The sequence below is a fragment of the Vitis riparia genome, chromosome 6 (genome assembly GCF_004353265.1).
Source record: "Vitis riparia cultivar Riparia Gloire de Montpellier isolate 1030 chromosome 6, EGFV_Vit.rip_1.0, whole genome shotgun sequence".
NCBI classification, from domain to species: Eukaryota; Viridiplantae; Streptophyta; class Magnoliopsida; order Vitales; family Vitaceae; genus Vitis; species Vitis riparia.
Window position 1 is genome coordinate 8,087,409 of NC_048436.1, and position 23,376 is coordinate 8,110,784.

The 23,376-nt window shown below is 41.1% G+C and overlaps 1 protein-coding gene across 1 annotated transcript in view; it reads left to right on the top strand.

The window, feature by feature from the left end:
• Positions 1–23,376, top strand: part of LOC117916395 (bifunctional aspartokinase/homoserine dehydrogenase 1) — a 30,727-nt gene that overhangs the window by 3,664 nt on the left and 3,687 nt on the right. The window contains exons 7-10 of the mRNA XM_034832364.1: positions 68–160; positions 3,650–3,690; positions 4,340–4,393; positions 4,572–4,735. Coding sequence (XP_034688255.1) covers positions 68–160; positions 3,650–3,690; positions 4,340–4,393; positions 4,572–4,735 — 352 coding nt within the window. The remainder of the gene's footprint in view (positions 1–67; positions 161–3,649; positions 3,691–4,339; positions 4,394–4,571; positions 4,736–23,376) is intronic.

A 23,376-nucleotide genomic window follows, 5' to 3' on the forward strand; every position in this document is an offset into this window, starting at 1 on the left:
AGCATATCTTTGTAAGGTGTGTGCAATATCAGTTCTAATATTTGCTTCACACTCATTTTTGAAATAGGCACTTTGGGATATGTGATGAGTGAGGTCGAAGGTGGAAAGCCATTCAGTCAAGTTGTTAAGGATGCCAAAAGCTTGGGCTATACCGAACCAGGTATTTTGATTATAGCTTTGCAATAAATCAAATTTGATTAGAAATTTATTAAGTGAAAAGATTATGCATGATTGTAAAAATTCCAGCTCTACAAAAGTTGCTTCGTTGCTGTGAAATAATATGGGAGATCGAAGAAGACAAATGACAAAAGAAAGAAATAAATGATAATCCCTGGCAATGAAACCAAGGTTCCTAATAGTCATAACTTTGGTTTCCTAAGCGATCACACTTTTTTTTTCTTTATTAGAAATGAAGATGAATTTTATTGATATAAGAAAGGGAGAAGGATGGGGGGTCCTTCTCACAAACATACAATACCTGATCAAAGTAGAGTGCACTCCACTATAAAAGAGCACAATACAAAATAACAGAAAACTAAGAACAACTCCTCACAATGGTGGTATCCACCCCCTAAGAATTACAAACTGAGAGCTAACTTGGTTGAATAACATTAAATGGAACTCCCTAAAAAGTGATAGAGCAAGAGGTCTAAAGGGAAGAATAGAAATGAAGTAGGTCCTATGTCTCTTCCATTCTAAATCTTTCCTAAAAAATCCTAGCATTTTTCTCTTGCCACACAATTCAAGGAGTAGTGAGACAAGCGATTTGCCAAAGAGTCTTGCATCTCAATGAGTTCCCTAATCCTCTAAAAGAGATAACCATCATGTCTCTGATACTCTTGGGCGACGCTTAATCCATATGGGCTAAATTGAATAGCTTATGCCAAAGCCTTAGGGCTACTGGACAAGGTAGAAAAAGATGATCAACTACTTCTCCACTGCCTTTGCATAAAATGCACCAATGTGGACTAAGGGATTTGTAGGGTCTTCTCACCTGTAGCAAATCATTGGTATTTACCTTCTTATAGACCACTAACCAAGCAATGACCTTGACCTTTGAAGAGGCTTTTGATTTCCAAATGAAATTGGTTGGAAAGGAAGGAATTGAAATTGGGGACTTGGATAAGACCAAAAAGAAAGATTTTACTGAGAATAAGCTAGAGGAGGACTAGAAGACCATGTCCTTGAGTTTGCATTAGTGGGAGACAAATACATCAAGGAGAGTGATGACACGAGTCTTTCAAGAGAATCAATTTCAATATTAGTGAGATTATGACGAAAGTTAAAATTCCAAGAAGGCAAATAGGAATTACTAAGAATGGCCGAGATGGTGAGGCTTTTCACTGAGATAACTTTATAGAGAGCTCTAGAAAATGGGAACACAAAGGTTGACTTCCCCACCATAAATCTTCATAGAATCGGATTCTCTCCCCATTCCCCACCACATAGCGAATGTGCGGGGCAAAATCCTAAAAGAATTGTGCAATAGCCTTCTAAGGACATCTATGTTACCATCCAACCATAATGTTGGCATCTCATCCATTAGGATGTGTCCCATAGATACTCACAATAACTTGATGCCAAAGACCACAACTTTCCTTAGGAAACCTCCAAAGTCACTTCCCTAAGAGTGCACTATTTCTCAAGGAAGTCTTCCCTAACCTTAGACCTCTCATCTCCTTTGGCTTGCACACCACTTTCCAACTAATAAGATGATCTTTCTTGCCATCCCCATCCCTAGACCAAAGAAAGTCCCTTTGCAATTTCTCAATCTTTAAGGCTATTGATATTGGGATCTTAAAAAGAGAGAAAATAATTACGAATATGAGTCAAACATAACTTTGAAAATTTTGAACCTCTCTTGTCCCCCGAGCTTGCAAATCACTTTGAAAATTTTGAACCTCTTGCACGCTTCCACTGGCGCGTGAATCCCCCCCTCCCTCATCCTTGACCTCCCGCCTCTCCTCTTTGAACTAGTCTGAACTTGCTACTACCTCCGAAAACCATGGAGGATTTTCCCACCAGAGACTCACCGTCTAACAAAAATTCCCGGCTGCCACCTGCAACGTTCCCGGTCTAACCTTCCCTGGGGCTCTCACCAAAATACGAGCCCACTGCAACTTGGAGAAGAAGGCAGTTTCCTCATCCACAGCTATGAATCCCCCGCACCTCTCTCCTATACTCTTGAACACTTCTCTACTCCAAAGGTGAAGTGGCAGTCCGACTACTTTCACCCACACTTCCTTTGGGTGGCTCCCATTTCTGCAACACCCCACTTCAGGTCCCCATTTCTGCAAGAAAAACTCTCTCATCTGAAGACATCTACTACCCCTTAAGAGCACCCAGTCCACTTCCACTTTATCTTCAAATTCGAACATCACTAGGGCTCCACCCAAACTGGAGATTTTTAAACCTCCCTTGAGAGACCACCTTTCATACTCCCACTCCTTCAATAAGGACAAAGACGGAACGACCTCAACACTATCACCAAAGCATCCTACCAGGCAGCGACTAAGCTGCTCTTCCCTACTGATCAGGTCTTGCTCCCCAACATGCACCCACAAAGCTTCCCCTAATTCCCCTGTCTCCATTCTCACGACTTTTGGATAAACTCCTTTCCCTTTCTCTTTTCCTTTGACTCTATAATCATCCTTTACAGAGTTGGAGGTACTCAGATCAACTTTTCTCATGGCTTGATTAGTAATTCCAAGGGCTCTTAGCTTCTGAGCCAGCATAAACCACCTTCCTACTAAGCCCTTACCTTCTGGGAATACTAGACAAAACCTCTTTGCCTCCAAGTCCCTTACCGAGCATAGTAGATACCTATCGGCATCATTTGAACGACACTCCAACCTATATTTTCTTCCTCCTTCCCAAACTTTAAGGTGCCTCGAGCTTGACTCTCCTCTGCACCATTCTTCCACCCCTTCCAACAGAGAACTGAAGCTCTTTTCACCAAATTTTATCCAAGAAGAGAAGCCTTTGCTCCTTTCCAGAATAACCCCTCTCAGTTTGCCTCGAATCTCTTCAATGGAGATTTCGAACGTCTTTGATTCCACCGCAAACCAACTCTTACCCCCCTTCGGAACTCCTCTCCCCTCCGAGAAAGCAGCCATTCCTAGCAATCCTCTATATATATATATATGTATATCATATTGTTACATATATGTAAACATAAAATTCATGAATTATGAACAGTTGTGTACTGTAGTTTAACCTTAGCAGCTAATATGTGCATGATTAGTTAATTTTATATTTCTAAAATAAAATTTGTATATTTCATTTTTAAAACATAATATTATTATAAACATTAAGTTTACATTCTGTTGAATAGAAATTATGAAAAACCCAAACTTTCCTAACAGGACTTTCACTCAAGGTATGTCCATTATATGACTCAGTTTAGGGGAATTGGGAAGTAAAAACAGCTGACTGGCTTGCCATGCATCTTTTGAAAACCTTCATTCTTTCCAAACATAAATCTATGCTATTTGGCTCTTTAATATATAAACTAGACTAGTATGGTTCATCTTGTTATTTGGGGAACTTCTATACAGCTTGGTTTCTGAATATTAGTTCATAGTGAGATGTTACACTTCCAAGGTTTAGTGTTTTGGTCACTATAATTATTTTTTCTTTGTTATTATAGATCCGCGCGATGACCTAAGTGGGATGGATGTTGCAAGAAAGGTTTGTAAATCTTGTGATTCTATTTGTTCCTAATTTGGTTAATATTTATTAAAAATTTCAAGACTTCTTGGTGGTTTATGATTAAAATGTAACAGTTTGTCATCTGTTGGATAGACCATAAATGGCCTTCAATAAAATATGACATTAATACTGCACAAGCAGGATTCCTGTTTTTGACTTGATATGTCCCACCTTGAGTATTTTCTTCTTGTAACTTTTACCTGATCAAATGATCATTTTATCTAGTTCTGTTAATATTATTTGTATTTATTCCTCCATTTTCATGGAAGTATGCAATAACTAGTCATGATTACCTAGATTGGGGATATTTTGCATATGAGTTTACCTTGTTGGGTGCTGTTTGGTGGTGCCCATGTTTATGATATTTCTTCAATTGTTTGAATGATTATGAAATTGGTTTATGGCTTGAAGCTCACTCTTGGTGTTGTTAAAAGCTTTAACTCATGATTCTCTGGTCACATCACTGAGTCAAATAGATGAGAAGGTTGTATTATAAATCTCCAAGACTTGCCCATTTAAGGAGATGCTTTCAATGATGAAAACATAGATAATGTAGATACTGAAATACAATAAATTAAAAATTTCAAGAAACATACTTGTAACTCATGCTTTATGGATTTTAAAACAGGCGTTGATCCTATCTAGACTTCTTGGAAGGCGGGTTAACTTAGATAGCCTTAAGGTCAGTGTTGATATCTCCTTTTCTCTATTTTATTTTTTAAATAAATATTAGAATACAATCTTGATTAATGGTCAGTTGTATTCTAATTTTTTAACAAGTAAATGAATATATGAACCATCAAGCTTTTAATTCAAGTTTCATTGAACTTTTCTTCATAATCGTTATTTCTGTTCTGTAGATTGAAAGCTTGTACCCTGAAGAAATGGGACCTAACATGATGTCTTTGGAAGACTTTTTGAGCAGTGGGCTCTTGTTGCTTGATAATGATATCCAAGAAAGAGTTCAAAAGGCTGCGTTAGATGGGAAGGTGCTTCGTTATGTCTGTGTTATTGAGGGCTCAAGGTATTCTAGGTGTTCATTTTTTATTGTCATTGAAATTTTGATAGTCAGTAAAATGTTTTCCTTTTATAATTCAATCATCTGTTTTTCTGAATGAGTGAGCTACTATAAACACAATTTTAAAACTCTTAGGTGTCGCATACACTTCATATTTTCTGTTCTGAAAAACAGAAAATAGTAGTAACTTATATAAAATGACTACACTTTTTCAAATAGTAGAGACTTATTTTAGAAAGAACCATTTTTAAAAACTGTTCAAAAAAATAAAAGTATTAAAAAATTTTTACTACCTCAAATTTTAAAAATTTTGATTTCAGTTTAAGAACATAAGGTAAGTCGCTACTTTACACTAGAGTTCCTTTAATTTTTAAAGAAATTACTATTATTATTATTATTATTTATTTATTTATTTATTTTTAAAAGAGGGAGTGTATTTAAGTGACACCTTATAGCTAATTTATTTTTATTTTATATTTTCAACCAAAAGCCTATACTTCAATATGCATTAGGTGGAGTCCTAGGTTTCAATTGATGAGGGAATTGAATAATATATGTAAAAAGAACAAAAAGAAGAAGGTTGATACAGGATTATTTTAAATTCAGCACTATGACTACTTTTATCCTGAGGTCAAAGGAAAATAGAAGTCAGGATAACACCAGTTTGTAGACTTCAGACTAAAATTTTAAGCAAAAAAGACTTTCCATACAATCATGAAAATTAATGAAAAATAATAGATCTAATTTATTTAAACTTCTCAATTGGTAACAAACAAGACATTCTAAAAGAGTTGTACTGAAGAACACCTCAAGTGACTAAAATTGGAATTTGCATAAAAGGGACATTTTCTTAAGACTACCCTCAAAATGTTTTGCTTCTTGTGTTGGAAAAATGGCCCAATCAATTCCCATTTCAGTCCTAGCATGATTTGAACAATTCAAAAAGATGATTGTTATCAGAAATGTTGTTGAAATGAAGATGAGCCTTTGGCATTCAAATTTTCCTTGTTTCTATTGCTTCATTTAGTTATTCACTACATATTCTACATCAGAAATGATGTGATTGAAAATTCTCTTATAGAAGTTTGGTTCCGTAACAAAAGTGGTAGATGTTTGTAATAATTGGATGACAATCTACATTGTGACTCATCAGGTGTATTGGGAGAATTGCAGCAGTGTGTCATCTTACTAGATACTCTGCTGAGTGAAAAGATATGCCCTATATTAACTAAAATAAGAGGTCAATTGTATTAAGTTCTAAATGAAAAATTAGAGAAGTCTTATATTAACAAAATTAGTAGAAGTCTGTTCTTGATTGTTTTCTGAGTGGGCATGTTTATGTACATGTGGGCACTCACACAGAGGTAGCTAATCTGCAGTCTCTGTGTATCTATTATGTGCTCAAATAGCTAATCATTCTGTTGGAACTTGACTATCAGTATCTTCTTCACTGTATGGAACAAGTAACAACCAAATCGGTGATGAAGCCTTGGACCATTTAATTCTTTGTAGCAATTCATATTTATGAAGGACTCCTGAGCTAAACTGTTGACAAAGGGGCTTTGCTGAGTTTATTTTAAATTTTTAACTAGGTTTAAGTTTTGCTAAGAGAAATTAATGATTTTTTTTTTTTTTTCTGTAGCACTTTGGAAAGAATATCTTGAAATAATATTCTTTCATAGCATTTTAGCTTCCTTGGCATTTCTTCCTAGCCCTTTCTCAACCCCTCTCCATCCAACATGATTGTCTTCTTAGGTGTGCTACTGATGAGCCTAGGTTTAAGGGAGGGTAGTTTAATTGAAGTGTTCCCTAATCATAAGATATGGACTAGAGTTGGTTGCTTTCCATACTGATCTGAATGTGGAAAGAAACACATTTATTGTTTTTATCACGACCTTTTTTTTATTTTCGTTTTTTATTTTTGATGGGAAAAATAAGGATTATATATGAAGTGCATAACAAGGGGTTGCATCTGAAGTACACAGGATATGGAGAGGGTGCTGAAAGGTTGAAAGGAATAAAAGCAATACCAACTAGCACCCCCCAATATTTACAATCCAACTAGCAGTGATATTTAATGGGATAAATGACCAACTTGCTGTGGTCAATTAGACCAGTGGAGAAGAGTACAAATGACGGTAGCCTTTTAGAGATTGAACTGAACACTATACTCCTTAAAATGATCTTTTGTTGCCAAATTCTCCGAAATATGCACAAAAGAGTTAGCTTCCTTACATTTCATTGCTTCTGCCTCACAAAACTCCCACACGAACCCAATACCAACTATTTCACCAAAGGAGCACCTAAGAGATGCTGAAAAGATAGAACATTGCACGTGGAAAGACAATTTAATGGGTTCCCAAGCATGAGATATTGAATAGAGTTTTGGTTGCTTTCTGTATCAGCCTAAATATGCAAAGAAAAACGTCTTTTCTTTATAATTACAGCTTTTCTTTTTTGTTTATTATTATATTTTCATTTTTGATAGGGCAAAATAAGGATTATATAAGAAGCACCTAACAAAGGGGTCATCCAAAGTACACGGACATATACAAGGGGTGCTAAAAAGATTGAAAGGAAACAAAACCAACACCCACTAACACCTTCCCAATATTTACAACCCAGCTAGTCAATAAAATCTAACAAGGATTGTAGACCCACATTTTTCATGTGTGTTCTTGCTTGATGGCGAGACTCGTTTTTATTGTGGAAAAGTGATTTTTTAAAAAAAGTTGGAGTCACCTCTACAAGGATAAATAACTCGTTTGAAGTGGGTAATGAGATGGAAAAAGATACAAATGAGGGAAGCTTTTTTAGAATTCATTTGAATATGATACCCCTTAAAATGATCTTTTACTTGCTAGATTGTCCAAAGTAGGCATAAAAGATCCACCCTTCATATTATCCATTGTTTCTTCATTGTCCTGTTACCATTGGACTCTGGAACAAGTTGTTCAAGCTAGTTGGGCTGGTCTGGGTCCCTCCAAGGAGGTTTGTGGACATGTTGGTTATTGCTTTTAAAGGCTTGGGGAACTCCTTAAGAGGCAAGACTCTTTGGCAAGTTGCTTGCCTCACTTTGGTTTGGATAGTGTGGCAAGAGCGAAACAATAGGATTTTTGAGGATAAGGGGAGATCGGAAGAGACGTTATGGGATTTGATTTTGTTCTATTCCTCTCTTTGGGCTTCTTGTTCTGCAGCTTTTAGAGGAGTTCCTTTAAATGTGTTACAACTCAACTGGAGTGAGGTTTGCGCTTCAAAAGTTTGAGTTTGGGGGGTTTCTCTTTGTTTTTAGCTAATGTTGGGGGTTTTTATGTTGTTCAGATTGTGTAGGAAGGACCTCTCATCCTTCTTGTGGTTTCTTTTGTTTCTTTTTTCTTTCTTTCTCTTGTATCTTTCCTTCTATTAATATATTTCTCTTCGTTTTTGATCAAAAAAAAAAAAAAAAAAACTTCAATGAATGCCTAATATCAACTCTTTCATCAAAGGAGCACACAAGAGATGTTGAAAAGATAGAACGAATCATAGTCCCCTTGCTTTCATCACAATGCATGAGTAAATGGTTTGTTGATTCTTTATGCATTCTTATACATACAACATTGATCTTCCAAAATTCATCTTCTTTTAAGTTATCTAAGGTTAAGATCCTTCCCTAAGCTTCCTCTAATGCAAAGTATTCTGCTTTCCAAGGAGCCAAGAGCCCTACTCTTCCTTTGAGGTGAAAGCCATTCCCTTCATTTGATTCCAAATCAGAATAAAAGGATTTAACTGAGAATTTCCCGTTCTTGTTAGCCTCCTAAATCAGTATATCCTTTCACACCCCACTAAGCCACTCCATCTCTTGAAGCTGCCTAGCTAAACCCAAAAATACTATCCAATTCCCATTTTTGGAAATGTCTTGAAAAGTGATGCTTCCAAAGCCCCCCCCTCCCAAGCATCAGCTGCCCATGCATCCTTAGAGGTTGCAAAAGAGAAGCGAGCGAAAAGAGTCTTTCAAAGGCTAATCTCCATGCCAAGTATCTTGCTGACACTTGATTCTTCTCCCGTTACCAATTGCAAATCTGGTTCTAGTTTTAAATGTACCCAACCCCTACTTATTGCTTTCCATAATTTCTTTTGCTTTTGCTTGTCCAATTTGACAAGGAAAAGCCTTGCAGTCCTGATGGTTTCACCATTGCAGTGTTTCAAGAGTGTTGGGACGTGATTAAGAAGGATTCACTTAGGGTGTTCTTGTAGTTCCACAATAATGGGGTATTAATAAACACCAATGCACCAATGCTACCTTCATTGTTCTAGTGCTAAAAAAGAGTCAAACCAATAAAATCTCAAATTTTAGACCCATAAGCTTAGTCACTAGCTTATACATGATTATTGCTAAGGTTTTATCAAGGCGTTTTCAAAGAGTTCTCCATGAAACCATCTATATTTCTTAGGGTGCCTTTGTTGAGGGGAGACAAATTTTGGATACTGTTTTGATAGCCAATTTATTGGTGGATGAGAAGAGACGATCAAGTGAGGAAGGGGTAATATTCAAAATTAATTTTTAAAAAGCCTATGATCATGTGGAGTGGGGTTTTCTAGAGCATGTACTACGAAGAAAAGGGTATAAGATGGTGGTCTTGGATGAAAGGATGCTTATCTTTGGCAAGTTTTTTTGTCCTAGTGAATGGAAATGCTAAAGGCATCTAGAGGTTTAAGAAAAGGGGATCCTCTTTCCTTGTTCTTGTTCACTATTGTAGTTGATGGTTTATGTAGGATGTTGGTGAGAGTGGAGAAGAGAGGTTTAGCTGAGGGTTTCATTGTGGGTAAGAGTAGGATTTGAGTGTCGCATTTGCAATCTGGAGATGATACCATCTTTTTCTATAGAGCTTCTATGGTAGATCTACAAAATCTCAAACTAGTCTTGTTGGTTTTTGGACGCATCTCAAGACTTCAAATCAACTCAAACAAAGGTACTCTTTCTTGCATCAACTTGAGTCAAGAACAAACCTCTAGTTGGCTTTGATGTTAGATTGTAAAATCTTAGATTGGCCTTTAATTTATCTGGTCTTCCTTTAGGGGAAATATGAAAGTAAACGTGTTTTGGGATCAAGTGATTGACAAAATTTCAAGGAGATTAGATAGGTGGAAAAAAACATTATTGTCTTTAGGTGGAAGAAAACTCTAATCCAGTGTTGTTAGTCCCACATTCCTACTTATTTCTTATCCCTTTTCAAGATTCTGGCATCAATGACATCAAAGATTTAGAAAATTTGAAGAGATTTCCTATGGTCAAGGGTTAGGGAGGGTAAAAGAGATCTTCTTATTAGTTGGGACCTTATGTCTAAGCCTAAAGAGGTTGGAAGTTCAGGGTTAGGGAGGGTTTCTTTAAGGATTCAAGCTCTCCTAGGAAAGTGGCTATGGAGATTTTCTAAGGATTTCACCCTTGGCATTAGGTCATTTTGAGCATTTACATCCTAATGGATGAGATGCTAACATCCTAGTTAGATGGTCACATTGGTGCCCTTAGAAAGCCTTGCATAGGTTTTTCAAGATTTTTCTATACACGAGTCTCTTTGTGGTGGGTGAAGGAGTGAGAATTTGTTTTTGAGAAGATTTGTGGTATGGGGATCAACCTTTATGTTCTCAATTTCCAAGACTTTTTAGAGTAGTCACTGAGAAATACCTTTCCATCTTAGGTATCTTTGGTAGTTCTCCCTTTTCTTGTTGGAACCTTAATTTTAACCTTACTAATTTAGAGATTGAGGACCTTGAAAAACTTATTATCTCAATTGTGTGCATTTGTTTTCAGTTGTTTTAGATGTGAAAGCTTGGTCTTTATCCTCTTTAGGTTTAGTCTTAGTAAAATCCTTCTTTTTGGCCTTGTCAAATCTATCAGACTTATTTTTCTTTTCTCCAATCAAATTTTAGGGAAGTATAAAGTTCCATCTAAAGTCAAGGCCTCTGCTTGGCTAGTGACGTATAAAAAGGTAAATACTAATGATGTGCTATAGTTGAGAAGACCTTACAAAGACCTTAGTTTTAATTTGTGCATTCTATGTTAGAGGAGTGGAGAATGATTGATTATTATTCTTATTATTTTTTTACATTACCCAATGATTATGAGGCTATGGCACCATCTATTCGGATAGACTAGGTTGAATTAGGTTCCACCTAAGAGCATATGCGACATGATGACCATCTCATATAGGGGTTTCATGAATTCCCTAAGAGGTAAGATCTTGTGGCACATTGCTTGTCTTACACTGATGTGGATTGTGTGGCAAAGAGAAATGCTAGAGTCTTTGAGGAAGTGAAGGGCAGTAGAGACATTTTGGGATCTAATCCATTTCTATTCCTCTTTCTGGGCATCTTGTACATTTGCTTTCAAAAGGTATTCCTCTCAAGGCGTTGGTGAGGTGCAAAAGTAGTTCCCAAAAACTAATGAAATGTTCACAAAAGTGTTAAGACTCCCAAAAGGCATATGTCTCTATAGTTGAAGCGTATCTAAGATGTGCTTCTACTACGCCTTTAATTCATTAGTGCTTGAGGTATAAGGCTAAAATGTGTTTTTGTAGCTATGGTTAGACACAAAAAGAAAAATAAAAGGTTGTCCTTTGACCAAAAGAGCTTGTGGAAAGTGCAATCCAAGGAGAAAACACAAATAACCTTAACTCTAAACTCATTGTCGGTGGATTGTTAGCGGTGGCCCACTCTAGTGTAGGTAGCTTCGACATCTTCCCATTGCTCTGAAGAGATCTCCAAGTATGGTCCTTGGTATATCTTTCTTCTCCTTTTCTGTTCTCTGTTCTTTTCTTCTCTCTAGTTCTAATTCCTTCTCCCTTTTTTTTTTTTTGATAAGTAAGCAAAGGTATTGTATTAATAATAGGCGTTAAAGAAGCAGCCCAAGATGTACAGATAAAAGAAACCTACTCCCTTACAGCTGTACCCAAAAACAGACCAAACAAAGATGTACAAAAAAGCCCTCCTTCAATAGGAACCCACCCAATCAATGAAATCTATTAATGTTGTAGGACTATCTTTTATAAATAGTTTGGTCTCTAACCAAAGTGAAAAAACAAAAAAGGCTTTCAGCCTTTGCAGGGACAACATCCCATCATCAAAAGCAATGCTGTTTCTAACCTTCCAAACTGACCAAAACAAGCACAGGGTTTCCACACTGTTATGCGCTTTTTGCCTACCCAAGCACCATCCATCCCACAAGGGTCTCCCTAACCGAGGAAGGAAACACCTAGCACACACCAAGCAAGGTAAAAAATAGATTCCACACCTCCCTCATCTTTTCGCAATGGAGAAGAAGATGGTCAATAGACTCCTCATAATCTTGGCATAAAAAACATTTATTTGCTAAAGCCCAACCCTTCTTCTGAATTTGGTCTAAAGTTAGATCTTTTCCCCAAGAAGCTTCCCAAGCAAAGAAGCTTATTTTTTGCTGCACCCAAGGGTTCCAAATTATCTTCACTGGAAAGCACACTGAAGAATTCAGCTCTAATACTTTGTAAAGGGACTTAACCGAGAAGTTACCATGGTTGGACATTGACAACCTCACCCTATCCTCCTCATCCAACATCACTCTTTCCATGCACAAACGCCCTAACAGGTCTTGCAACTCATCCAGCTCCCAATCATTGAAACGCTTAGTAAACTGAGGATTCCAACTCCCCCCCAAATCCCCACTTGCTGAAACAACCCATAAATCACTCACCCAAGCCTCTTTGGCTGCAGCCAACGCATGTAAGGAAGGGAAAGAGTTGCATAACGGTGAGTTTCCGCACCACTTACCCTTCCAAAAGCTCACCCTTTGGCCATTTCCCACCATAAAAGAAAATCTAGAGCTAACATGATGGCTAAGATTCCTTATTGCTTTCCACAACCCTACTCCATGCCCCTCCCTAACATCACGGGTAAGCCACCTACCTCGATCCTCCCGATACTTCCCCCTTATAACTTGGTTCCAAAAAGCCTCTCTTTCGTTTGTAAAACGCCACGTCCATTTGCCAAGGAGAGACTTGTTGAGCAGAGCAAGGCTCTTAACTCCTCGCCCCTTTTATTTTTCTCTAAGCAAACAAATGACCGCTTTACTAAATGAGGTATTTGCTCTAGAGTCCCACCTCCCCACAAAAAGTCCCTTTGAATCCTCTCCAATCTCATTCTAACCACTCTTGGTAAATGGAGGATGGACATAAAGTAAATAGGGAGGCTGGACAAAGAGTTGTGAATCAAGGTAATTCTCCCCCCCTTAGAGATATATTGTCGTTTCCACATAGCCAACCTTTTGTGGTCCTCAATACCATCCCAAGCTGCCATGAAGTTAAAAGAAGCCTCCAAAGGCATTCCTAAGTAGGTAGACGACAATCTACCCACCTTGCAACCCATCTCGCCTACCAAATCATCCACATTCTCTACCCTACCCATCGGGATCAACTCACTTTTATCCAGATTAACCTTCAAGCTAGAGATTGCCTCAAACCACATTAACACCCAACACAGAAACATCATTTGCTCCTCCCACGTCTCACAAAAAATCAGTGTGTCATCAACAAATAGCAAGTGAGAGACCTCCACCCATTCCCTCCCTCTTCTCCTCACTTGGCAAGCTGATAAAAAACCACCACAAAATACTCTCTTCAAAAGACAGCTGAGGGCCTCCATTGCTATTATAGAAAGGTAAGGCGAGAGCGGGTCTCCTTACCTTAGACCCCTAGAGCTTTGAAAAAAAACCCGAAGGTGTTCCATTAACCAACATAGAAAGACTTCTTGTGGATAAACACCACTTTGTCCATTTTAACCATTTCTCCCCAAACCCCATTTTCTCCATAACCGTAAGCAAGAACGACCACTCCACATGATCATAAGCTTTCTCAATGTCCAACTTATATAGAATCACCCCTCCATTGCTTTTCAATATCAAGTGTATTACTTCATTCGCAAGCATTGCGTCCAACATTTGCCTACCCTCCACAAAAACGTTTTGGGCCTTGGAAATCACCTTGACTAACACCCCCTTCATCCTATTGGCCAACCACTTGTACACCCCCCCTACAAAGCTTATTGGTCTAAATACCCTCAAATCCTCTACCCCCACTTTTTTTGGAATCAACACTAGAAAGGTGGCATTCAAACTCTACACAAAACGACCTGAATCATGGAATTCCTTGAACAAATTCATCACCTTTCTTTTTAAAAACTCCCACGAAAATTGCCAGAAGGCCATGGAGAACCCATTTGGGCCTAGAGTCTTATCCCCACTAAAGCTTGAAAGAGCCCCAAACACCCCTTCTTTCGAAAATGGCTTCTCCAGCTTTGCCACCTTTGTATCCTCTAGTTTCTCAAAAGACAACCCATTAATACTAGGACACCATTCACCTAAGGTAGAGAACAAAACTTGAAAGGCTTTGCAAACTTCCTCCTTAATTGCACTGTCCTCTGTGATCCAAGACCCATTAATTTTGATTCTGGATATCTGATTTCTCCTTCTATGAGCATTGACCATTCTATGAAAGAAACTCGTGTTTCTATCCCCCTCCTTTAACCAAATTTCTCTCGATTTTTGCCTCTAAGACATTTCTTCCAAAAGGACCCACTTTTTATACAATTCTCTAGCATCTTTCCTAGCCTCCTCCTCTTTCAAAGACAAAGGATGGGAGACCTCCTCCTTATCCCAGAAATCCATCCGGTTCAGAGCTAGCTCTTTTTGAAGTTCCACCTTACCAAAAACTTCCTTGTTCCAACATCTTAGGATAGGTTTCAAAGCTTTCAATTTCTCAGAAAGGATGAAGCTAGCAGACCCTCTAAAGTTCAATCCCTCCCACCACGATCTCAGCACAGTCTTAAAACCCTCCTCCTTTAGCCACATGTTTTCAAACCTGAAAGGCAAGGGGCCTCTCCTCAGCCCTCCCCCCTCAAGAAGAATCGGGAAGTGGTCTGAAACCGGCTTAGCAATAACAGATTGAATAACTCCCAGTTCCCAATTTTCAGAAATAAGGAAATGACCAATTCGCGATTTGTATCGATTTTTTAAGACCACCGCTCCAAGTAAGCAGATCTCCCTGCAGTGTAAAGACAAACGACCTCCTCTGCCATGTTCCGATGAGAATCTAATCATATGGAAATCGCCTGCCAAACACCAAGGGTCACTCCACAAACCTCTAACGGCCCCCAACTCACTCCAAAAACCTTCCATCTCCACCTTTAGCATGGGACCATAAACACCAGTAAAACTCTAGCAAAAGCCATCCTCACAGTTCTTAAAATGACAAGAAAGAAAAACTCCCCTCCTCCAACTCCAAAAGAGAGGCTCACCGAGTGGTCTCATCGGGGAGCAGAGTGATGGGAGGAGTCCACTTAGGGTTGGATCTCTGGAATCCAAAGACGGGTTGTTGGGTAGAGGAGGAGATGGTTCAGGAAGCCTGGGTTAAAATTTTTGGTCTGCCAATTTCGTTATGGAGCCCGGTGATACTGAAGAAAATAGGGGATGAATGTGGGGGATTTGTTGAAATTGACGAGCGGACAAGGTCGATGGGGGAGATTCAATGGGCTAGGATACTGGTCAAACTAAGAGGCGATTTTAGACGAGTATGCTAGAAATTCAGGTAGAAGAGGAGGTTTACTCTTTGGCGTTGTGGTGGGAGGTTAGGCCGGTGGTGAGAAGGATTTTCCCTGCGGCGGAAATTAGTAGGAGAACCGAGCTCAGGGGTGACACGTTTTCATGCGCGGAGAAGCGTGTGGGGAAGGATTTGATAGAAGCGGGAACCGAGGGACTGCACCTGCCAGATGATGGGAGGTTTTTGCAGGAGAATGGGCCGGGTTTAGAGCCCGGTGTCACAGGATGCTTCAAATGACCCTCCCCATGGGCTTATATAGGAGGAGGGAAGCTTCTGGAGACTCCTAGAGCCATCTACACTAAGCCATTGGTGGGAAGAGTGTGGAAGGTTCTAGAAATGCCTAGAGATGTCCACACATTTCTACACTATGGAGGAAGGCATGGGAGGAGTCCAAGGCTTTCTAGAGACTTCTAAGAATCTCTTGTATATTCTTGTACATAGAATAGGGTAGGATGTTCTAGAATATTCTTGATTTATAAGGAACCCTCCAAGGTTCTAGAAAGTTCCCTTGGTGCCTATAAATAGGTGAGGGCCTCATTTGGCCAAGGCACCACCCAAATCACTTCCTAACCAAGCAAGTGAGCATCCAAGCACTTGTAAAGGCTTTCTTGAGTTAATAGAGCTTTCATTCTTTAAGGAGTTGCCTACCAAGCTTCTTAAGTTTTTGAGTCGCAAGTGTCTTAGCCGAGCGAGCTAAGCATTGGGGGAACAAGGCTGACTTAGCAAGATCAAGCGTCTTGGCTTGTCCAAGTGCCGCACGAGCTTAGTGAACGACTAAGTCCGTGACAAGTGGTATCAGAGTGCGGTTACGAGGTGGGCATAGCAAAGGAAGCATGTCGGGCTCTAACGTGGAGGAGACTAGTGAGCAAACCCGTGGAAGGGAGACCGAGCCTACTGCACGGGGCAGGGGTAGGAAGGATAAGTCTCGTGACGCCTTAGCCAACATGGAGGCAAGGTTAGCCAAGGTGGAGCTAGCCATGGCGGACACCCGGGAAGGGGTGGACTTGATCGAGCAAGGCATGGAGAAGGGATTAGAGGATCTAAGGGAGCAGATCCAAGACCTTCGTGAGGGGGTGCTAGGCTCACAAGTTCAGCCGGTGTCACACGAGGAGTTCATGTCCTTCCAAGGCAAGGTCTTGAGCATGCTTGCTAGCATGGAGTCAAGGATAGAGGCCTTGGCCACTCGAATGGAGTCCCGAGACCAGGAGGTTAGGCAAGAGTTGGCCATCTACAAGGCTGCTGTGTCGGCACGGGTCATGGCCACACATGAGGCATCTAGGGTGGAGGTGCCGAAGCCACATGGGTTTAGTGGCAAACGGGATGCCAAAGAGTTGGATAACTTCTTATGGCATATGGAGCGATACTTCGAAGCTATCGCATTGACGGATGAGGCGGCTAAGGTGAGAACTGCGACCCTCTACCTTACTGACACAGCTACTCTATGGTGGCATCGAAGGTTTGCCGATATGGAGAAAGACATTTGCACCATAAAGACGTGGGAGGACTTCAAGAGGGAGATCAAGAAGCAGTTCTACCCCGAGGACGTGGCTTACCAGGCTAGGAAAAACATGAGGCGTCTCAAGCACACAGGCTCGATACGCGACTATGTCAAGGAATTCTCTTCACTCATGCTTGAGATTCCTAACATGACTGAGGAGGAGTTATTATTCAACTTCATGGATAACCTGCAAGGGTGGGCCGAGTAGGAATTAAGACGCCGAGGTGTTCAAGACTTAGCCACTGCTATGGCAGTAGCAGAGTCTTTAACGGATTATAAGAGGGGAAACTCCTCCAATAATGAGTCTTTGGAGGATAGCCACGCCATGGGTGGGAGAGACGAGGTTCCAAGGGACCACAATGCTCCTAAAAATGGATCAGGCAAGACGTCTAACGTCCGAGAAGGAAGGGGTAAGGCGGAGAGGAAGGAGTTCACGCCTAAAACCAAATGCTTCCTATGTGATGGTCCACATTGGGCACGGGATTGCCCAAAGAGGAAGGCGCTTAGTGCCATGATCGAGGAGAGGGAGCAGGAGGACGAAGCACATATGGGCTCAATGCAGCTACTAGGTGCCCTCCAATTCAACCCGAAGCCTAGTACGCCTAAGACCTCCTTACTAGCAGGGGTGCAAGTAAAGGAGGAAAAAGGGGAGCGAGCTAAGGTAGCCCGCACACACATGGAAGAGGTCACCAAGGGAAAGGTGAACTCAATGGGTAAGAGGAAGCAGCACTCTAAGCATCGAAAGCGCATGAGTCTGCATCCATCTGGAGCCTCACGGGAGAAGGAGGTGAAGAATATCCTGGCTGAACGGGTCACCAGGAGACAAGGGGTCCCTCCTGTGATAGAGTATCTAGTCCGATGGAAAGGACTACCTAAGAGGCAGGTAAGCTGGGAACATGCGGATGCCTTGAGAAAGTTCTGGAAATACATCGAGAGGTTTCAGAATGAGGCAACGACGAGGACGTTGACGGCATCGGTGGGGGAGAGTGTCACAGGATGCTTCAAATGACCCTCCCCATGGGCTTATATAGGAGGAGGGAAGCTTCTGGAGACTCCTAGAGCCATCTACACTAAGCCATTGGTGGGAAGAGTGTGGAAGGTTCTAGAAATGCCTAGAGATGTCCACACATCTCTACACTATGGAGGAAGGCATGGGAGGAGTCCAAGGCTTTCTAGAGACTTCTAGGAATCTCTTGTATATTCTTGTACATAGGGTTGTACATAGAATAGGGTAGGATGTTCTAGAATATTCTTGATTTATAAGGAACCCTCCAAGGTTCCAAAAAGTTCCCTTGGTGCCTATAAATAGGTGAGGGCCTCATTTGGCCAAGGCACCACCCAAATCACTTCCTAACCAAGCAAGTGACCATCCAAGCACTTGTAAAGGCTTTCTTGAGTTAATAGAGCTTCCATTCTTTAAGGAGTTGCCTACCAAGCTTCTTAAGTTTTTGAGTTGCAAGTGTCTTAGCCGAGCGAGCTAAGCATTGGGGGAACAAGGCTGACTTAGCAAGATCAAGCGTCTTGGCTTGTCTAAGTGCCGCACGAGCTTAGTGAACGACTAAGTCCGTGACACTGGGGACCAGATCCATGGCCCGATGTCTAGGGACTGGGCCTATTCAGATGGAAAAATGGCTGGGTCGCCCTCATATGGCCCAAATATGAGTCTTAAAGAGCAGGAGAAGGATGGTGGGCTGGCTAAGCTAGATGGGCTTTTGGGCCGAAAGTTAAAAGATAAAACAAAGGTGGCTGGTGAGTCAGAGGCAGGCCCATCTAATTGGGTTGCTGATCTAAGCTGCCATCCTTTTGTTGAAATGGAAGGTTTGGAAAGGGATGGCCCAATTGCTTCCCAAGAGAAGGCTGGTTTTTTGCGCCGTTTTATCTCCAGAAAAGGACCCACTCCAGAGGATCCTCTGATGAGCTGGGTGCCAGTAGAGATTAGAAGGGAACAGAGGGATGAAGGCTTCTCCATGACTGACCGCGTCCTTGAAGAAGAAGCTAAGAGGTATGTCCTGAATTCCCATCCTAAAGGAAAGCGGGTTATGGGGACATTTCTTTCTCTCTCTTCTAATTTTGATCAGGCTCCAGAGGGGGAGTCTTTCGATCACCCAGGGGGAATAGAGGAGGAATTATGGGGGGATAAGTCAACTTGGTTAACAGTCTATGAGGGGAATGTTGAGAATGAGGATGGATCTTGGAAGTTGGGAGAGGCCAACAAAAACAGAGGCAAGGTTAGGGGCAAGGAGGGGAATGCTGATGCTTCAGGACCTCAAGACACCGAAAATGAGAAAGAGGAACTATGGGAGGATTGTAGCTTAGCAAAATTTAGCCAATTTCTGGGTTTCTCTACGGAGGGGCTGGAAAGGGAGATATTGAATTTTCTGACTAAAATCAGAAAGAGGAGGGAGAAGATTCACAGCAAAGAACTCTTGGAGAAGTCTAAATTTGAAAGGGAACTAAAGAGGCTGGAATGCTCTGTCAATTATGAGGAGGGGGAATAAGCAGAAAGGTCCTTCACAGGGCAAAGGGAATCAGTTGATAGTTGCCCAATGAAGCTGAAGATTATAAGTTGGAATGTGAGGGGAGCTAATGACAGCTCTAAGAGGAAAATTATTAAGAACTATATAAGGAGTCAGAGGGTGGATCTAATGTGTATTCAGGAAACCAAGATTCAGGAGATGTCGGAAGGTATTGTGAGAAGCTTGGGCACGGGGAGATTTATAGATTGGAAAGCCCTAAATGCGGAGGGGGCTGCGGGTGGCATTTTGATATGTTGGGACAAGAGGGTCTTGGATATTTTGGATTGGGAGGAGGGTCATTTTACATTGTCTTGTAGATTCAAGACTATAGAAAATGGGGCTACTTGGGTTTTTACGGGAGTGTATGGTCCTTTTACTAAAGTGGAAAGGGAGGGTATGTGGGAGGAATTTGGGGCGATAAGAGGTCTTTGGGATGATCCCTGGTGCCTTGGTGGGGATTTCAATGTCATTCTGTTTCAACAAGAAAGGAGCAGCCGAAGAAGAATCAGTTCAGCCATGAGGAGATTTGTAGAGACTGTGGATGATCTAGAGCTGGTGGACCTGCCTCTTCAGGAGGGAGAGTTCACCTGGAATGGGGGGCTTAACAATCAGGCGTGGGCGAGACTAGACAGATTTTTTGTTTCCCCTAGTTGGTTAGATCAGTTTAGTGGAGTCACTCAGATCAGGTTGTCTCGGCCAATTTCTGATCATTTCCCAATCGTGTTAGAGGGGGGTGGAATTAGAAGAGGCCCAACCCCGTTTAGATTTGAAAATATGTGGCTGAAGGTTGAGGGGTTTAAAGACATTGTGAGAACATGGTGGTAGGGGATTGAAGTCAGGGGCAGCGCTAGCTATAGATTGGCTGTTAAAATGAAGGAAATTAAAAAGAAATTGAAAGTTTGGAACAAAGAGGTTTTTGGGAGGCTGGAGACCAATAAAGCTGCAGCCTTAGAACAAGTAGACTTTTGGGATCGGGTGGAAAGTGACAGAAATTTGACTGTGGAGGAAGCTGATTTAAAAAAGGAAGCTAAAGACTCCTTTAAGAAATGGGTCCTGTTGGAGGAAGCCCATTGGAGACAGCACTCAAGGGAGATTTGGTTAAGGGAGGGGGATAGAAACACGGGGTTCTTCCATAGAATGACAAGTGCTCACCGAAGAAACAACGCTATGGGCAGAATTAAGGTTAATGGGGAGTGGCTGGTAGAGGAGCAAGAGGTGAGAGAAGGAGTTGTGAATTCGTTTCAGCAGATGCTTTCTGAAGATATGGTTTGGCAGGCGGATATTGGTAGCATTCAGGTGGGTTGCTTCAGCCAGCAAGAAGCAAAGAGTCTGGAAATCCCATTTGCAGAGATTGAGATTCACTTGGCGTTGATGGAGATGAATGAGGATAAAGCCCCAGACCCGGATGGTTTTACTGTAGCCTTTTGGAAAAACGCATGGGATTTTACCAAAGAGGAGATTATGGAGATGTTTAAAGAATTTCATGAGCATAATTCCTTTGTTAGGAGCCTTAACAATACTTTTTTGGTGTTGATACCTAAGAAAAGCGGGGCGGAGGATCTAGGAGACTTTAGACCTATTAGCCTGTTGGGGGGGCTCTATAAACTTTTGGCTAAAGTCTTAGCTAATAGGCTCAAAAAAGTGATTGGTAAGGTGGTCTCTAGTGCTTAGAATGCCTTTGTAATGGAAAGACAAATTCTGGATGCGTCCTTAATTGCTAATGAGGTGATAGATTCGTGGCAGAAGAGAAAAGAAAAGGGCATTATTTGCAAATTGGATATAGAAAAAGCGTATGATAGCATCAATTGGAATTTCTTAATGAAGGTCCTTTAAAAAATGGGCTTTGGGATCAAGTGGGTGGGATGGATGTGGAGCTGTGTGTCTTCTGCTAAATTCTCTATTCTTGTTAATGGAGTGCCCAGCTGGGTTTTTCCCTAGCACTAGAGGGCTTCGTTAAGGGGATCCTCTATCCCCTTACCTCTTTGTTATGGGAATGGAGATTCTGGACGTTCTTATCAGGAGAGCGGTGGAGGGGGGATATCTATCAGGGTGCAACATTCGGGGTGGTAGTAGAACTTCATTGAATATCTGCCACCTATTTTTTGTTGATGATACAATTGTGTTTTGTGAGGCGAACAAAGAGCAAGTTTCTCATCTAAGCTGGATTCTCTTTTGGTTTGAAGCGGCTTCAGGTCTTCGAATTAATCTAGCCAAAAGCGAAATCATCCCAGTTGGAGAAGTGGAGGAGATTCTTGAGCTGGCAGCTGAGCTTGGGTGCAGGGTGGGATCTCTGCCCTCCCACTATTTGGGTCTCCCTTTAGGGGTCCCCAATAGGGCTTCTTCTATGTGGGATGGAGTGGAAGAGAGGGTCAGGAGGAGACTTGCACTTTGGAAAAGACAGTACATCTCCAAAGGGGGGAGGATCACTCTCATAAAAAGTACCTTGGCTAGTATGCCAATTTACCAAATGTCTATCTTCCGTATGCCCAAGTCCGTTGCTAAAAGAGTGGAGAAAACCCAAGGAGATTTCCTATGGGGGGGTGGAAACTTGGAGGGAAAAGTTCATCTAGTTAAATGGGATGTGGTCTGTACAGAAAAACTCAATGGAGGGCTAGGATTAAGGAGAATAGCCACTCTGAATAGAGCCTTGTTGGGCAAGTGGACTTGGAGGTTTGCTTGTTAAAAGGATAACCTTTGGAAACAAGTGATTTCTACGAAATATGGGCAAGAGGAATATGGCTGGAGGTCTAAGAAGGCTAATGGGGCGGCTGGAGTAGGGGTTTGGAAGGAGATTATGAAAGAATCTGAATGGTGCTGGGAGAATTTGGCTTTTCTAGTTGGGAAGGGTTCCGAAATCAAAATTTGGAAAGATAAGTTGGTGCACTGATACTCCGTTGTCCCAATGTTTCAACCATCTTTTTGTCCTTGCCGTGCATAGAGACGCCACGATTGAGGAGATGTGGGACCAAGATTCGGGCATCGGAGATTGGAATCTTGTTTTTGTGAGGAACTTCAATGACTGGGAGATGGATATGGTTGGTGATTTGCTCCATACTTTGAGGGGTCATAGGCCTTCCCTGGAGGATGACTCTGTTAAATGGAGGCAAGGAAGAAATGGTCTTTTCAGGGTTAAAGAAGCTTACAGGCTGTTGGACAAGCCTAATGATACAGTGTTTCCCGCAAAGAGAATATGGGTGGATAGGGTGCCAACTAAAGTCTGCTTTTTTGCTTGGGAGGCTACGTGGGGGAAGGTGCTCACACTGGATAGGCTCCAGATAAGAGGGGTGCAACTTCCAAATTGTTGTTTCTTGTGCGGTTGTGAAGAAGAGAATGTAAATCATATTCTTTTACACTGTATAGTGACTAGAGTCCTTTGGGATATTATTTTTGGGTTGATAGATATTAAGTGGGTCCTCCCAGAAACTATAAAGGAGGCTTTAATCTCCTGGAGGGGTTCATTTGTAGGGAAGAAAAGGAAAAAGATTTGGAAATCCATTCCGTTGTGTATTTTTTGGACGATCTGGAAGGAGAGGAATAGGTTAGCCTTTAAGGGGGGTGCGTTGAATATTTAGAGATTAAAGAATTCTTTTGTCTGTAACTTATGGAATTGGGCCAAAGTGTATTTAGGTGAGGAGTCTTTCTCCCTTATAGGTTTCTTGGAGTGGATAGCTTCCACTTGAGGGGAGGTAGTTCTTTTTGGTCCTTTTTCTCTTTTTGAGGCTGTAGCCGTCTTGTATACTCCCTGTATGCTTTGTGGCGTTTAGCCTTTTCTAATGCATATCTTGTTTACTTATATAAAAAAAACTCCAAAAGCTGCAAAACCCTATTGTCCCAAAACACCACAACCCCTCTCGTTGCCCCTTTCAAGTTCACATTTCTAATTCCTTCTCTTCTCTTGAATTGGTTTATATTTTGCCCTTTTCATTTCTTTTTTAACCTTAAATAATGTTTTATTTCATGCTAGTTAGTTTTTTCCTTATCTCTCTCTCTATCTCTCTCTTTTTCCAAAAAGCATCTCGATCTTTTCGAGGC